Below are 17,903 nucleotides of genomic sequence, written 5' to 3'. Positions count from 1 at the left end.
TAATAAATACTTCAATCAATCAGCACTTTGTGCTTCCATATGTTGAGAATAAGATCTATGGTCTATGGAGATTGTTTTAACACGGTCCCAACTAAGAACGACACGTGGGGCGAGTTGGAAAAGGAGCGAGCGGTCTCGTATTCCACTTCAGGTGCAATGATCAACACATAATACAACAACACCTGCCTAAATAACAAATTAAACATTCAACTTTACTTTAACAATATTTAAATAACTAACAGTAGGCTACTTACAACAAAAGACGAACGCTTCGGTGGTCAGCTTAGAAAGAACAGATTTGACCTGCTTGTATATAGCTGACTGCTTAATTAGTATGTGTTTCAGCTGAGCTGATTTAGGCAGTTCACCAATCAGATGTTCTATAACGGCGTTCAGATATGGCCTCTTTCACAGAGACACACATTTCCTAGGCTAAAGGTACTGTACCGTGCACTGACCATGGTACATGTGGACTCAGTCCAGAGTAGGTCTGAGCTAGGCCAAACATGACATAATGACTGATCACTCACTGACTTTTTTATTAGACCAGGATCATAGCCAGGTAATACTTTATAGTAGATGATATTGCATTATAAACACTGACAATTACATTAGTGCGACTGCAGGTCGCAGTGATTGGTAACCCCAGGCATGACGATATATATGCCCCCATATGGTGACATCCGGTCGGTGGTCATCAATATTAATTATTAAGCCCATATATGGTCACGCATCAATATTGGCCAGCAAAACCTTAGATCTCCATATATGGAGCTGACCGGTTCTGACATTCCATATGTTGATCCCAAGGACTGTCTAAAGAGGACAAGAAGCGAAGACCGTACGGGCGACGCCATGTTGCTCACATGGTGCTCCATGGAAGGAAAGAAACATGCGCAGTTGCAGACCAAGGAAGCTGAACGCGGAAGTGTTGGCTGCATAAAGCCCATTGCGCATGTTTCTTTCCTTCCATGGAGCACCATGTGAGCAACATGGCGGCGCCCTTACGGTCTTCGCTTCCCGTCCTCTTTATACAGTCCTTGGTTGATCCTTCCCCATCCATCCTTCTGCTTCGATGTCTTCCTTTTCACTAATACCTGTCCATTTAAACTCTATACGGGCCTGCCCCAAAGTTATTAGTGCAGCTGCGCCCGGGCAGTTCTCAACAGGTCCGAATATTAAGGCCCGGCCGTATGTGACAGTTCACCCTGCCACTAACAGCACATCACACTCATAACACTCCACTACAATACACCATGACACAATAGCCAGGGAATACATCGACTCTCTGGCCTTGGAGCGTCTCGGAGTCCCCCAGGAGGAGGTCACTGATGTTGCTCGGGAGAGGGAAGTCTGGAGCTCTCTGGTGGAGCTGTTTCCCCCGCGACCCGACTACGGATAAGCGGTTGAAGATGGATGGATGGATGGACAATAGCCAGGGCCCTTGTTCATTAGTTTGGTGGGTATGCACACACTAAAACCAGTATTAACATTGTTCCTGTGCTGTTTTCCAAATGTATTGTTATTTTTTCTTTGTTTACCATTGTATGTATCAAGGTTATGACTTTTGTTTCTTGTTTTACCACAGTATATTGGACCCTGACTTCTGGGCAGAGGCAAAGCACCAGAGTGGCTCAGGCGGCCTTATGTGGAGTGGGAGATCATGATTGGTCCATGAGTGGACCATACCATACCATCTGTGGGTTTTGTTTAAAGAGATGAGTTATTATATGAACACTCGTTTGAGTAATATGGTCAATAGACTGCATGGTGTTTATACCATTATGGGAATTATAATTATATTGTCTTTGGACATGGGCTAAACTGGATTGTAACTTGTAAGTTTCAAGCAGGGATGGTTGGGTCTAGTGGGAGGGGCCTGGCCTTTATAAGCAGGAAACCTGCCACTGCCCAGGAGTCATTGTAGGGCTGTACCTGGAGCTGAGAGGACCTGTAGCCAACCTGGCCAGTTTATGTGTACAGTTTGTTTGACGGGAAACCACCTCCATGTTTTTTCTCTGGACACAATTAAGGTGAATAAAAGCAATTGGTTGCATCAAATGACGCTGCCTTGACATTGTTAATACTTTGAGTATTAAGTGGAAAATGTTTGAGTAACCTTTTTGAGTATCTCTTGGAGTATTTTGAGTACCTTGGGAATTTCTTTGACTTTTGAGGACTAATTCAAGTGCCTATGGCACATTCTACCCACACTCAGTACAGAGTGACACTGACCGTACCTGGACCCTCATCAAACCCTGTGTACACTCAAGACACTGCCCCCGCTGCTGACCTGTTCTGACATTCCATGTTGATCTGACCTCATCAAACCCTGTACACTCCATATATGGCCAGTACAGAATTCATTCCATATGTTGATCTGACCCCCCAAAACGTCAGCGCTCACCAAGCAGTCTGCTGTCACCCAGGCGGATATGTTGATCTGACCCCTCATTCCAAAGCGCCAGTGCTCGCCCAGCAGTCTGCTGTCACCCAGGCGGATGTGTGCATGCAACCTCGTCACTTCTCGCCCTCAGGCGTCTTACTGGTAAATGTAGGTAATATGGCATTTCACTGTTACATTTTTGTACATTTGGATCCCGGGGAGACACCACATTTCTCTTTTGGTCTTGAGCTGAAATGGTTTGTGAATGGGTTTGTACTGTAGTCTTCAAAGAAATAAGGTCTTTGGTTGTGTTACATTAACTACCGGTAAATACAATGTGCATTTCAATTCACAACTGTGAATTGTGAAGGATATATTCATTCACTATTACTTTTGTACACCAAATATACTGAAACTACGGTAACTAAAAGCTTCTGTCATTGGAATTTTGTTTAGCATTCAAATGACTAACAAATGACTAGAAAAACAAGTTTAATCACCAACAAATGAAATGAACCAAGAATTTATACAGTATCAGAAATAACATAACTGATTTCTTTCTCCATACAAGCCTAGTGACATGACATACTTAATGTAAGAATAAAATAATCCATATAGTGACAGACTGTGGACCATATTATAAATATGTCACCACAATACTGAGATCCAAAACCAACTAAAAAAATCAAATTACACATTTTGTATTTGCCGAAAACACGTGTTTGATGGACTATCCGTTCAGCTAATCAGCACGTGTGCTTTTTTAAAAGAATGTACAAATCATTAGTCACTTAGTTCCTCTTCGTCACTAAAGTAAGTGCTCTTTTTTATTCTAATTTTGCTTTTCTTGGAATCTTCTGACGTGGAGGCCTGAGTGTCGTCATGAGTCATGGATACCACTGTCTTCTGATCTTCTTCCTCTATACGGGCTTGCTGCAAAGGAGAAAAATTACACATCCTAGGTCATGTAACATCACTTCACACTGGAAAACAAAATGTATTCCTGAGGGTTCCCGTGTTAGCCCTTGGAATCTTCAACCTATTTTACTCCAATGATAACAACACTAGGACAGCAGGACATTGCGCTACCGAAGAGTCAAAATAATCAACAGCATTTATATCAAGAGACATTTTTGGAAATGGCATTATTAATTGCCATCATCAGCCACCATTTTAACCATTCTTGGAATATTACATGTGAAGACCACTGAATGATGCCTGGTTACCTGCTAATATTACATTATTTTTTTTTTTTTTTTTAAGATATTTTTTTGCGGCTTACGCCTTTTATTGATTTTTGAAGGGACAGACAGTAGGCTGACAGGAAACGGGAGAGAGATGGGGGATGACATGCAGTAAAGGCCGTGTCGGGTCCGGGAGTCGAACCCGCGGCACACTGCGACTGGATTACCAGTCCGGTGCCCAGACCGTTACGCTACGGCCTGGGCCTAATATTACATTCTTAAACTCTGTTGCACGATGGCGTCACATGCTGAAAATAGCAGAGCTATAAGTTCAAAATGCATCATAATGCATTTCTTACACTTGCCTACTTCTGGTGGGAAGCATCATTGTACAACAAAGTATAAATCTGCCGTAAAATGTACCTGACAAGTAGCTGAGGGACACAATATTGTTTTAGCCTTGATATTACATAATCAACTAGAAATGCACTGCCAACTTGCGCTTTGCACACAAGTTGGTATTTGTATGCTATGTCCTATATGTCAATCCTGTTTGTATTGTTTTAGGTCTGGGGACTGCAGATGGAAACTAATTTTTAATGTAATGTTCATCAATATACACTGTCCCGACTAAATAAACTAAATAAATAAATACAAAGAAAGGCCTACTTGTGCGCGAGCAGAGCGCTCAACTTACCCCTGACTCTTGTCAACGTACCATTCCTCCCTCTTTAAAATAACAAATAAAGACGAAACCCTTAATTTAAACATTTAAATTAAATTTCATTCCTACAACTGTTTAAAAAAAAAAAACTTTAGAGAATTAAGGTGTTCTTACACCTAATTAACTTTCCAAAAATTGCGATGTGTTGTACAATTATATTGTGCATTAAAACACAATTCATTGTGATTTCATATAAGTTTGAAACTCAAATTGTTTACGTCATCCACATATGTCAGGAACCACTGTTTTTTGAGTGGTGCAACCACTCCTACAACCAGCAATGTCCGTGCGTATCTATCTATGTGTCTGTCATGTGCACGAGTATGTGACATTAGTACCAGTAGGGGGTGCCAGAAACAGAGAGAGAGATAGTGATGTGCCTGCTGCCTGCTAATGAGAGAGAGAGAGAGAGAGGTGTGGGGGGGGATTGCACCACTCAGTTCACACGGGTGTGATTTTTTACATAAACATACAGTTACGTCATCAGCCAATCCCTGATTGGCCGAGTGACGCCGACATACGCAGCAAGCTGCCAACTTGTGCTCTGATTGGCAGAGCGACGCCACCAAAAATTAAAAAATCCTGATTGGCCGAGGGGACCACCGACATACGCAGCCGAAAACAGTACTTGCGCTCTGCTCGCAATAATTACTGCATTGGCAATAATTATGACATAGGCCTAATCATAATCTAGATTCTTCAGTTACCAGAGATAGCATCTCACAGACTGAAGCAGTCCATTCTTGGGTACTATTGTTCTCAAATTGTCATTTTTGGATTCTAGATCAAGACTTGATGTCAACTAATAATTTAGACAGGAAGACACCAGTTGTGGCAAAAACACACTAACACACTAACCTGAAAAGCTATGGCTTGACTTAGGCTGTCAAGAGCAGGGTCCTCCCCCTCATCCTCACTTTCCTCCTCTTCACTGAGGGAGAAAACAATACATATATTCGGTGTCAAGATAACATGCACGGATAAGACAACATTTTATTCATGGCTAAGGGATGGCATGGGGTCACTAGATGGTTCAAGAACTTTGCTTCAGTGAAAATAGGGACAGTGCAAGATATAAGGTAGCGGTCGCCGGTTCCCAAACCTTTTTGGCCATGCACCCCCCCCCACCCCCCGCCCGACATGGAAATATCAATTGCATATGCTATATGGAGACATACATTTCCTATTTATCCACATATATGAACCTGAATATGGCACTTATATGCAGCATAGGCTATATTCTGCATATACTTGCCATATATTGGCATAGTATGTTAGTATATTTCAAATAGATCAATCTTCATATGACCACTGCGCTCTGACTATACTGTAGGTGTGCCACCCGTTCACAACATATCAAAATAAAGGGTAGTGGGTCGCACACACCAAGACAGCAGTTCAAATATAGTTAAATAAATTATATTTGAACTGCTGTCTTGGCGTGTGCGACCCACTACCCTTTATTTTAGCATATTTCAAATAAAACCATAGCACCACCCATTAGCCTTTTCATGTCGCGCACCCCCTAGAAGGCGCCCACGCGCCACAAGGGGGTCCTTTACTTTACATCCTTTACTTACACCGGCTCAGCTTCCTGAACCTTTTTCTTCTTTTTCTTCTCCTTCTTCTTCGGAGGCTCCCTCTCTCCCAGGATGTTTTTGGGGCATGCGTAGCTCAAGTGTCCTGTATCCTGTGCGTGATGGATGGCAAAAATACATCATTTAAATGATTTATTCAATTCAATTATGCATTGGATAATGGATTACCGGTAATTGTTTTTGTAACGTTTTTTCTGATTCCGCCATTATTTGCAGTTTTGGTCATTCGTCAAAGGACCTCTGACCTTTAGATCTCCCAATGAATTAATTATATATGATCAGTCCTGACGTCAAAAAGGCGTAGGTATGTAGGCATACTGTAGGTGGCTCTAAAACAACCAACAAAACATTGTAAAGTCATGTTAATATTAAGAATCTAATTAACTATCAAATAATTATTGTCCACACGGCAATAGTTTTGCTCCAACGTTGGAACTCGGACTTCATGTGGCCAGCCTGTTATGTGATGTCACTCATCTATGATGCAACTACTTCAAATTTGGGCACGATATCAGCCCTGATACCTGATCTGAGCCCCAAGAAAGTACTAGTTTAAGTTTAAAAAAGAATCACACTCGTGTGAAGTGAGCGGCACCCACTGGATTGCCTTCTGAACAGTCTGACACTATCATCATCCACATCGTCGTCCTCCACAAGACATGAATGGATTGTGTTATTGTATGAAACGGAATTAGTTGCGAGTTGTATTTATATCGGCCATATGTCATCTCACGTCGTCATTTAGTGCGCTAAACAAACGTAAAAGTCCATAGACTTTGCTGGCAAAGGATTGTTGTTGAAAGAGCTCTAAACCGGTCCGTAGACTTGGCTGCCTGCCACATGATGTAATCATAGTATGAAACATGTGAAACAAATTAGTGGGGGTACATCTGTGGCCTACTGGTAGTGTGCACAACTTCAAGAAGTGTGTGGTGACCCGATCTGGTGCTGATCGTTTTAGCGGTTTGCGAGATTAGCTCAGGTCAAGCACACACACACAATTATAGACAGACAGATTGACACAGACCAACCAACCTTCTTATAGATGGCTAGCCTCATACAGAGCTACAGCGTTCAAAAAACAGTCCCGGAACTACCACAATGCCACTGCGCAAACTATTTGACGTAGTATGGCCTCCTCTCAAACATATTCAGGGGACAGAAAAGGAAGAGGACGGATGAGACAATTAGGATCCACTATCCACAAATCCATACAGTTCAGAGTTTAAACACACATCCATGGGAAGGTTGGTGTCAATCCCTTTAAAGTTCACTAGATTCAGGAACAACGTCTATCATAAAGGTTACATTTCTCAAATGAATAACTTCCAGTTCAATGAATTTATACTTTGAGGCCATGGTCAGAAATAAGTGACCCATTTAAACCATTCATAGAAATGCTTTCAGAATGTATCCCTTATGAGAGCTGTCAATATAAGTGCAGTTAACCTAATGCTGAACTTAAATAAATAAGACAGTAGTAGTGTATATACCAGTAGTGTACACATTTGTGAATGTGTGTGTTGACTAATACTCAAACTAAACTAAAAGTGAAAAAAATGACTTCATTAACGGGGGGAAAAGGCGTAATAAAAACACTACAATGAACAAAACTAACCAACGAAATAAAATTGCAGGTAAAATCTCCCCCTCTATGTCGTCGGTCTTCTATGACATATCTATGATTTATGACTAACTTTTTCAGCCCAGTAATCCTGACCCCTCTTTGCAGTCAAAGTGTGTTGCTCAAAGGAATAATTACATGGACAGGTATGGGACAAAATAGTACATATGAAAAGAAAATTGTGCTTCAACGATTGAGTAGGGCTGGGCAATATGGAAAAGTATATTATCACGATAATTTTTCATGCGGTTGTTAGTTATTTTTCAAGTTACTTAACAGTAAAACCACCTACAAGCTAACAAAAAGAAAACGAAAAAGGAGTAACAGACCATTTAGAGTAGACCAAAATACTTATACAGAAGCATAAATTAACATATAGAACTGCAAATCATAGAATGTGCATTCACTGTGTGACGATGTATATGAAATCTCTGAAAAGGCATATGGTGGAGACATTGTATTGTCATTTGTCTCTGCGATATTTATCACCATATCGCCCACCCCTCCGAGTGAGTGACATAACACTCAGTTAACTTCCAAAGTTGCCAAACTCACTCTCTTTCTTGTAGGAGCCATTTGTTCTCTCACTGAAACACATGCACGCACACATGAGATGCAATCATCGCTCATTAATAACACAGGCTCCTGACTCGAGACTTTCTGAGAAAATAAAAAGATGGACACGCACATCATTTGTATGCGAGGGAGCATAACGGTTGTTGTAATTCGTCAATCGAAATTCATTAAAGAAAAACATTGTATAGCAGGACTGAAAACACGAGATTTTGGGACAGGGACGGTCAGTGGGACTTTTGCTTGTATTGCGAGACCTGTTCTCTCAACCTGGTTCTGATAGAGGTGGCCGCGGTCGTCCCAATGCCATCTTCCATAAAGTGTTTGCTGAGGGGCTTCAACACCTGTTCGCAGAGTGTCTCAGCCACCACGTCTATTAGCTTCCCCAACTCGGGGAACTTCCCAGAGTACTTCACATAACACCAGACGAGGAGAGCCAGCAGCATGGCACCCATGATCAGGTTGGACAGCACTGCCAGTGATGTGAGGCCCACGAGCCCCATCACAGCTGACACCACAAAAGTGATGAACATGACGGCGAACAGTGTGGCGGGCGTGCACATTGCATACAAGATATTCTTGCTGTCGTTGTGCTTGGAAAGGTTTCCGAAGGCCTCGTCTAGCTCCGCCTCCAGCTGGTCCTGATAGCGCTGGCACAGATCCTCCCCACCCATCTTCTTCACCAAGCGGAAGTGGCGCACTGAGCATTCGCGGAACTCCTGGTGGCGGCGCTCGAGGTCGGATGGTGCGATGTACGGCTTGTCCCCTCCACAGATCTGTTGCATGTTCTTGCTGTACATTTCCTTGACTCCTGCCACAGCAGTGAGGTTATTGGCTTCTGCCGTCGCCTGTAGTATAGACTTGGGATGAGGCAAAGTCTCCCCCTGGTAGACTTTGATGTAGGCCTTGAAGTACTCAACCAGGTGACTGCAGGTGACTTTGTTTCCTCCAATCTCCTTTTCCACTAGTTGGTCTGGTGCCAGCAGCAGAGGAACCAGTTCGGCCAGCTGCCGTGTGAAGTCCCCGTCGATATCTTTGAGCCGGCCATCAAAGTATGGGTTGGTGGCCACTTTAAGGCCAGGGTGGGGCAGCAAGAAGCAGCTGATGTTGGAGAAACAGGAGTGGATGTGTTTCCTCACATTCTGCAGCTCTTCATGTTGGCCCTGTTTCAACATTAGCCTTTTCTCCAGGAAGGCTTTGCCTCCCTCGAGGCCATAGTCGTGTTCATAAGGATAGCTCCAGTCTCGAATGAGGAACATCAAGGACTGGAAAGGTTTCTGGTACTCCATCTCCTCCATAGCAAGTCGTCCGTATTCTAAGAAGAGCTGCAGATGCTGGAGATCATCTTCCTGTATGTGCTGGGACAGATTGTACACCTGTACAGAACTGGTCATGGTACTGAGGGCAAACACAGTAGCACAATCCTTGACGGTAGTTTCGCAGTCAAATGCCCCCTGCGTGTCAACTAGCAGCACTGCAACCTTAGTGCCGTCAGGCTTTTCAACCACAAAAACCTCACTCCACATCAGGATGCCTGTGGTCTCTCGCTCACAGCCTCCTCTCCAGCTGAATCCTGTCAGCGGCTCATTGTCTCCTCCTATCCAAGACTCATTCTGCTGTTGGTTCTGGTTGTACATGTAGCGCAGCATGAAGTCCAGCATGAAGGACTTGCCCTTGCGGTAGGCTCCGGCCACAGATACCACCACCACATTGAGGTCCTTCACGTGGTCCTGGAGCAGAATCCTTTCCAGTGCCGCCACGTCTAGCTCAAAGTTATGCTCTTCTTCATTGGCCAGGACGATCTGGACGGGCCCGGTTTTGGGCTCCTCCGCCACCACCTCTTCCTCGTGGACCTCATCCTGCGCCAGATTCTCAGGCTGCGTTGGAGGACGCCAGCCGTCTTTCAAGATGCGGCTCATGCGGTTTGGTTCTAATGTATTTCGGTTCCTCAACCCCGCCATCTTGCTGTCCATGACACTGATTGATCCGTAGGTTTCAGTAGCACAAAACAAATCTGTGCTTCCCTGTGGATCACTGCATGCTTGTGCATATCTCGAAGTCACTGCCTCTGTTGGAGAATCTTCCCGCAGGTGAAACTCGTCATCAGTCATTATCAGTTATCCTGTCCGCTAAACTGTTCAGGAAACAACTGTAGCTCACAAACAATAACCTACCATCAACTAAACATCACTTATTAATAACTCAGCTGTGAACAAGCCCTTATATTGTGACGTAATAAGAATAGTAGTGACATAATTGGTGTAAGAGCCATGAATTGGTTTATTATGTTTGGTCTATGAAATGAGTGGGCTGTCACTGGTGATTAATGTGGATGATTGACAGGCAGAGGGGCGGACCCGTTTCGACCAATACCTCACCTAGTTCACCTGCTTCACACACAGTGAGAGAGAGGGGGTGTGTGGGAGGCCGCACTTTTGTTGACCGCTTTATACCGCTTATTTTGCTTTATTTTATTTTCAGCTCTTATATTGTGACGTAATAAGAATGAGTAGAGTAGAAGGGTTGAATACAATATGTATTACTGTGCAGTACGCAAATGAAGTTAGCAATATTGGTCAGATCTGCAGTTCTGGACAATCGCATATCCGAACAACTTGGTGGCAGGTGCCGCACTCCCTAGAGTCCTTCCAATGTGTGCACATGGCCATATTATTTGCATAACGGTCGGAGCTGTGGCTCTGGACAACCGGCTCACCATACAGTATATGCCTATATATGGCCATATCGGTTTTGTTTATGGCTATGTTATGAGTGACGTGGTCGTGGTCCTGCTTATATAATGGGTGGATGGTGTTTGTGAGGTCAGAGGTCTGCCGGGTGGCCAGTCCTTGCCCTGAAGATGAACAAATGTCTTGGTATGTCTCGCCGTCGGTGTCCCTTATGCCCATGAATGGAGACTGGCCAATATATACAGTATATACTACTAAATTACACTTTTTCCATCAATCAAAATATCACAAAAAGCGTACTAACCCCGCACTCATAACATTTGGACTTGTCTGTGTAGTTCCGTCGCCTGATGAACTCAGATGCTCGGCCATTATCGACGGCGATGCTGGCTTTCACTGTTCTGCTAAACAACTGTGGGACAAACAAAGAGGCAGATTCAGCTCACCTTACCATACCAATATAGCTGATGAAAACTAGAGAGGAATTCTGTCATTGTTACAGGCCTACCTGTTTGTTGTTTAATTGTCTTGCACAGTTTTGGGCCGATTCTTTATCCAGGAAGAGAACAAATGCCACTCCTTTACTTCTGCGATTTTCTTTGTCCTTCACAATTGTCACCCTTTGGGAAGCAAGCAACGATTACTAATGTTCAAATTTGAAGTATTCATTAGACTGATATTACTTACAGATATTACTAGTACCTATTGTCCTTTTCCGTATACTTTAAATCTCCAAGCAGCATTTTATCCAACTCATGATTTATAATTTGCATTGGGCCATATTGCCCAAAATCTACATTTAGTAGGCCAAATATCCGAGAGTAACAGCCTTTAATTAAATATAAGACATTGGTTGTTCTCGTCTAGATTCATGTTTCAGTTTGCCACATTTTAGTTGTTACAACCCCCATACACAAGAGTACAAGTGACAGCGACGTGGTTGTGCGGAGGTACAAGCTCAGGGACCCCCCTAGCTCAGGTGCCCCTGGGTCTGGGCCCAACAGGCCCGTTTGGTAATCATCCCCTGTGTGTGTGTGTGTGTGTGTGTGTGTGTGTGTGTGTGTGTGTGTGTGTGTGTCAGTCAGGCAACAATCATTTTTGTGTATTGTTCATAAACCTGATTGCCTGGTGGAATTTGTTGGCTTTGTCACTGAACTACTTACTTCACAACCTTCCCATATTTGGTGAAGAGCTGAAATGACAGTGAATACATGTTACTCATCATTGGTTGCTTTACAAACTACACTATAAAATATTGGTATGTGGGTCCATTTGTAAACACTCGATTTTGAACTACGAGGATAAAACCATAAAAAGCACTAAGACTTGTTTACATCAGGATCCTCCATTTTCATGTCATCAGAACACATTAAGACGTACAAATATACACCATCCATCCATCCAAATACATACTTACATACATACAGAAAATAGGAAATCATCATATATACAGTTTAAGAAAGTAAAAAGGGGAAAAACAAGTAATGGAAAATGGGTTGGGGGGGGGGGACTTAAACTTTTTACAGGAGCCAGTTTCGAATTGCAGCCGTCCGACGTAAGTCTAGGGATTCACATTTCTCAATGGCCGCTGGAAGATCCTCCCACATTTTAGTGGCTTAATTTAATGCCTTGTTTGAGCCGAATCTGGGTTGCACGTCGTTAGTTGAACTCTGGTGTTGTGATTGATTGTGGACTTCGTTGACATTAAGGAAGTATTTTGACACATGGTACATGGGTATCTTTTAGTGTCTCTGTCGTCAACGTCATTCCAGCCTATCAAAATGGGCAGGGGTGACGTGGGTTCTTCTGGGAGACTCTCATAGATGAATGTATTGATTCTGACATTTTCAAATGTCAGAATCGATAAAATACATCTACGAGAGTCTAAATCTTAGGCTAAGTCGATACCCAGACTAGCTCAATCTTATGAGAGGATATCACACACATACAACAGCCTTTGAGATGATAAACTAGAAAAAGTGCCCTTCTGGGCACAGGTCTCCACCAGGATAGGAATGTAGGACATTGCAGCTTGCCTTCATCTGGTGGTTGGATAAAAGGGCAACAAAAGTAAACTAGGGAGTTGGCATACAAAGTTATCCACAGATCTGTGCAGTTAGAGGTAAAAACACTTTTCGGCCAGTTATAGCACCACCTTGAGGCTGAGTTGAAATTGTTCATGTGGCATTTCGTCCTCTGCCTAGTGGGAATGTCGGTGCACAATTTCACGGAAATCACGCGATGTGTTCATGATTTGCAGCATTTTGTTTGAAACTGAGCACTCCTGTGAATGAACTTTGGAAGCCAATCTTAACCAATCAGGATGGAGTCTGAGAAATCTGAAAGAGCGGTTTCGTTGAATGGCTCTAGAGAGACAGTGTACCAATTTGCGTGATGTTTGGACAAAATCTGTAGGTGTACTGTGCAAAAACTTGTTTTGCACAAAGCGGCCTCCTGGTGGCGCTATAACAGGCCGTTCTGGAAAGTTTGGGGCAGAGGTTCATCGTTGGCATCCAGGGAGTGTGTGTGCAAAATTTGGCATCGACCGGGTTAACGGTGGCCGAGATTAGCTGCTCACGGACACACACACACACACACACACACACGGACGGACACACGGACGGACGGACGGAGTGCAAAACATACTCTCCCCCCATGCCTTCGGCCTGGTGGAGACAAAAATAGTGTAGGCCTATAGTAACACGCACCTTGTGCAGGTCATTGTTGGTGAGAGAGAAAGGCAGGTTGGACACATACACAGTGCTCTTGCTTGGAGCCAAACCCCCACTCATGATGCTTTCACTGGACGAGCAACTGAACTGCAATATACAGATAGATATATATATTATTTATGATTATTTGAAAATGGTGGACCCTATTGTAAACAAGTGTAATGTGTCATGGTGTCGTCCACGGTTAACATTTTTTTTGTATTGAATTGTAATTTGTGCTTGAAATGTACTGTAATTCTGCAAACTGTTAATACATACTTCAATCAATCAATACATTCTTATTTATTTACGATAACGATAATAAAACAATCCAATGTGATTGACATACACACATTAAAATAGAGTCTTTACCTGATTGATTCATGAAGTATTTATTAACAGTTTGCGGAATGGGTACATTTCACATGAAAGCACAACTCAACACAAAGACTGTTACTGTGGACGACCACACTGATAAAGCATTACACTAAGTTGTACAACAACAGGGTCCACCCTTTCCAATTCATCAGAACATTTAGAGACGTACAAATATACACTGCAAATATACACCTAGAGAATGCATTTCATTGGTAACATACCTGATTAGAAAACGAGGTAGAAAAGGCGTATGTGTTGTTGTGGTTGTGGTTGTTTATGTTTACTATGGAAGTGGAACAGGATAACGTCGCAGACGCAGACTGATGACGCGTCATACAGTTTCATCCAATCAGACTCAATTCATACGTCGAGCCCAGTGTTGCCATGTGCGCTTATTACAAGCGACGTTGGTCGTTTGGCCTGTCTGTAAAGTTGCTCGAAAATATAGTTTTTTTTTATTGATTGAAATATTTATTAACAGTTTGCAGAATTACAGTACATTTCAAGCACAACTCCTTTGGGGCTATTAAAAATATATAATAATAATAAACCCGCTTTTAATATAGTTATAATTTATAATATATTAGTCGCTTCTTTTGGGCTTGGTTATCATAGACCTGTTTGCTTATTTCTCTCGCGAAATCTAGCATGACCTGGCAACACTTCATAATGCCAGCCAGCCATCGCCGGTGGCCGCCGGGAAGGAAAGGAAAAGCGCGACAACAAGGTGGGTAATGTTCCTCCCGGGAGCGAATTTAACTTTACAACATGTTCATTCCCGCACACTTCGTCGTAACATATATTTTAGATGAACCGTGCGTCAGGTTCAACTAGCTATGTTGCTCTTAGATCAGATGAAGGGCCCACAACTGCATACATAGCGTGTGATACAGTCCGAAGCTAGCCAGTTAGCCACAGCGAGCATTAGCTTGCATTGATGTCTATGGTTCATGTCTATACTAGTACTACAGCAGTGGTTTTCAAGTCTTTTCATACCAAGGCCCATTATGTATTCTGCATTTGAGCCACGGCACGGACCACCATTTGATGACATTTAGCCTCTCAGACCCAAAACGAATCGAATATGTCCACATTTCCATGCTCTACTATTCGATACATTTTCATTTTACACTATCAAGAGTTAAAATTCCATTAGAAGATCCATTTGGTTACCAACTCTCCATCATTTAGCTGGGGACCACCCGGAACCCCCTCAAGGACAGCTGGTGGTGGTCCCTGGACCGCTGGTTGAGAACCACTGTACTACACTACAGATTAAAAAGGGGGTACATTCATTTAAAAACTCCCACGAACTGAAAACTCCCATAGTTGTTTTGTGTTAGTTTGTGAGGGATTGATTGATTGAAATATTTATTAACAGTTTGCAGAATTACAGTATATTTCCAGCACAAGTTCAATACAAAGACATTTAACTGTGAGTGGACGACCCAATAAAGCATTACACTTGTTTACAAGAGGGTTAAATTCATCAAAACATTTAGAGACCTACAAATAGACACTTCTATATAGCCAAAGAACAGAACAGGAATTCATCATAAAGGATGTAAAAAGGGTAAAGAAACATATACAGTGAGGGGGAAAAGGGGTGGTGGGGGGATTCTGAATTTACGGGGGCCAGTTTCGAATTGCAGCCTGTAAGTGCCCTTTGAGAGTGGTTTTGAAGGAGTCAAGGGATTCACATGTCTTTTGATTGATTGATTGAAATATTTATTAACAGTTTGTAGAATTTACAGTACATTTTAAGCACAAACTCAATACAAAGACTGTTAACTGTGAGTGGACGACCCAATTAAGCATTACACTTGTTTACAACAGGGTCCACATTGTTCAGTTCATCAAAACATTTAGAGACATACAAATAGACACTTCTATGTAGCTAAAGAACAGAACAGGAATTCATCATATAGGAAGCAAAAAGGTAAAAGATACATATACAGTGAGGGGAAATGGGGGGGGGGGGGATTCAGATTTTACAGAGGCCAGTTTCGAATTGCAGCCATCCGTAGGTGCCCTTTGAGAGCGGTTTTGAAGGAGTCAAGGGATTCACATGTCTTAATGACTGTTGTCTTAATGCGTTCCACATTTTGGTGGCATAGGAGCGAAAATAATTTAGTCCCTTGTTTGTGCCGAATCTGGGTTGTACATGGTTTGTTGCACTCCCTCTGGTGTTGTGGGTGTGGACTTCGTTTACATTAAGGAAGTATTTAGACAGGTACATGGGTATCTTGGTGGTGTATCGAATCTTGTGGACCAGACCCATTGCAAGATGCTGTACTCTGTCGTCGACCCTAAGCCATCCCAGCCTGTCAAAGTGGGGTGGGTTCGGGGGGTGAGGCCAAGTAGGAGCCTGACCAGTTTGTTTTGGGAGGTCTGGAGCCTTGTTTTAATGGCCTTTGAGGTGCTGTGGTACCAAGAGGTGCATGCATAGTCAAAGAAACCTTGTACGAGGGCTCCTGTTAAGGTCTTCAAGGTGTTTTTGCTGACCAGTGAGGAGATCCTGTAAAGGAATCTTGTTCTTTGATTGTCTTTTTTGATTACGTTGGTGGCCATCTTATCACCGGAAAGATTGGCCTCCAGGATGGAACCTAGGTAGGTAATTTGGTCTTTTCGTGTGATAATATTGTCACCCACTCTAACCAAGAAGCCATCTGCCTTGCTGAGATTACTATTTGATCCGAAGAGGATGGATTCAGTTTTTCCCAGGTGTAAGGATAGTTTGTTATCAGCGAGCCAGGTGCAGATTCTACCGAGTTCAGAGCTGAGGGTCTTTTCAACCTGCAGTTTGTTCCTGTCCGAGACCAGCAGTGCTGAGTCATCTGCGAACAGGAACAAGTTGCAGTCACAAGCTGACTGTTAATGACTGTTGGTGGCATAGGAGTGAAAATAATTTAGTCTCTTGTTTGTGTCAATCCAGTCAATAAGGAAGTCAAGGAAGGAAGGAAGGAAGAGAGAATTTCAGAGCAGCCAAACCGGTCAAACAAACAAATACTTAAGGGTTTCTGCGCCAAATGAACATTCTCTGACGTTTCCGACACCTAGGTTTTTGTAGAAGGTTGATGTGCATTGTGCTCTACACCAAAACGCCCAGAGTGGGAGGGCAGTTTGTTAACCAGCGTTGTTGCAATGTTTGTAAAGAAGATGTTTTAAGTAGTTAGCTACATCAAGCTTGTCAGTGATGGGGGTGTTATTCGATTTGATGTTTATGTTTGTAAATCTGGTTTTTAGTTTCTGACCGCAGCCTAGCCTGTTTAGTAGCTTCCAGAGCTCCCGAGGATTGTTTTTGTTTTCCTCGGCTTCATCATTGATAAAGTTTATTTTAGCTGATTTGGTCATGGCAGTTACACAGTTTCTTAGCTTGATTCGTTGTGTTTTTAGGATGCCCAGTTGGGTTTGGAGATAACTGTTGAAGCGCTTGGCTAGCTTGGACTTGCATTTAAGAAGTTCAGAAAATTTTTTGCAGTCAGTATCTCCGAATTCATGGATTCAAACCACACAGTTTACATTTCATCATGCTGCAAGTCAGTAATGTATTCAGTATCTTGATGAATATACATGCATGAATAATTGAATATACATGCACACACCACCACCGTGTTTGTTTCAGCGTACATGTTCCCCAGGTTCTATGTTCCCCACCATGCAAAAAAGGTTATTTGTTCCCCACTTAGAATAAACCTAAACCAGAAACCTAACCTAGTAATTCTAGTAAGATTATAAGTATTTTAGCAACTTAGTCTTAGTGTTACTTTTAGTAGCAAATTCTGATTTAAGCTCAGTCTTTGAACAATCCATTGAACTTTAGTCTTGCCTAGGCTACTTAAACTATCTAGTCTTAAGCCAACTATAAATTAACACTGGCATAAAATAAACTAAAACATGATTGCTCAGACTCTTCAACAAAGATGGCAAAAACAAACATTCTTTGTTCGGTACTTATACATACAATTGTATAGTACAAAACACTGAAGTCCTTAAACCAGAAACCTAACGCTAACCCTAAGGCTCATACATAGT

At 42.6% G+C, this 17,903-nt stretch overlaps 3 protein-coding genes across 4 annotated transcripts in view; 1 reads left to right on the top strand and 2 right to left on the bottom strand.

The window, feature by feature from the left end:
- Positions 1-2,861: 2,861 nt before the first annotated feature.
- zcrb1 (zinc finger CCHC-type and RNA binding motif 1) lies at positions 2,862-14,173 on the bottom strand. The gene is made up of 8 exons (XM_083757820.1): positions 14,090-14,173; positions 13,488-13,598; positions 11,943-11,971; positions 11,288-11,399; positions 11,084-11,191; positions 5,875-5,984; positions 5,153-5,225; positions 2,862-3,319 (listed from the first exon to the last, which is right to left on the bottom strand). Exons 2-8 carry the CDS (start codon positions 13,569-13,571, stop codon positions 3,170-3,172), a joined length of 666 nt encoding a protein of 221 aa, XP_083613946.1. The 5' UTR covers positions 13,572-13,598; positions 14,090-14,173; the 3' UTR covers positions 2,862-3,169.
- LOC310853569 (atlastin-2-like) lies at positions 8,317-10,200 on the bottom strand (the record flags this gene model as incomplete). The annotated part of the gene is made up of 1 exon (XM_083757949.1): positions 8,317-10,200. The coding sequence occupies one exon, from the start codon at positions 10,198-10,200 to the stop codon at positions 8,317-8,319; it is 1,884 nt and encodes a 627-aa protein (XP_083614075.1).
- A 374-nt stretch (positions 14,174-14,547) lies between the features above and the next one.
- The window catches only part of pphln1 (periphilin 1), a 50,069-nt gene continuing 46,713 nt past the window's right edge, over positions 14,548-17,903 (top strand). For both annotated transcript variants that reach the window (XM_083757819.1, XM_083757818.1), the window contains exon 1: positions 14,548-14,595. The gene's annotated coding sequence lies outside the window, so the exon portion shown is untranslated. The remainder of the gene's footprint in view (positions 14,596-17,903) is intronic.

Source organism: Protomyctophum parallelum (assembly GCF_964188405.1).
Source record: "Protomyctophum parallelum genome assembly, chromosome: 22".
In the NCBI taxonomy this organism is placed as follows: Eukaryota; Metazoa; Chordata; class Actinopteri; order Myctophiformes; family Myctophidae; genus Protomyctophum; species Protomyctophum parallelum.
The sequence above is the reverse complement of the archived record's forward strand: the minus strand, read 5'-3'. Positions and strand labels throughout refer to the sequence as shown.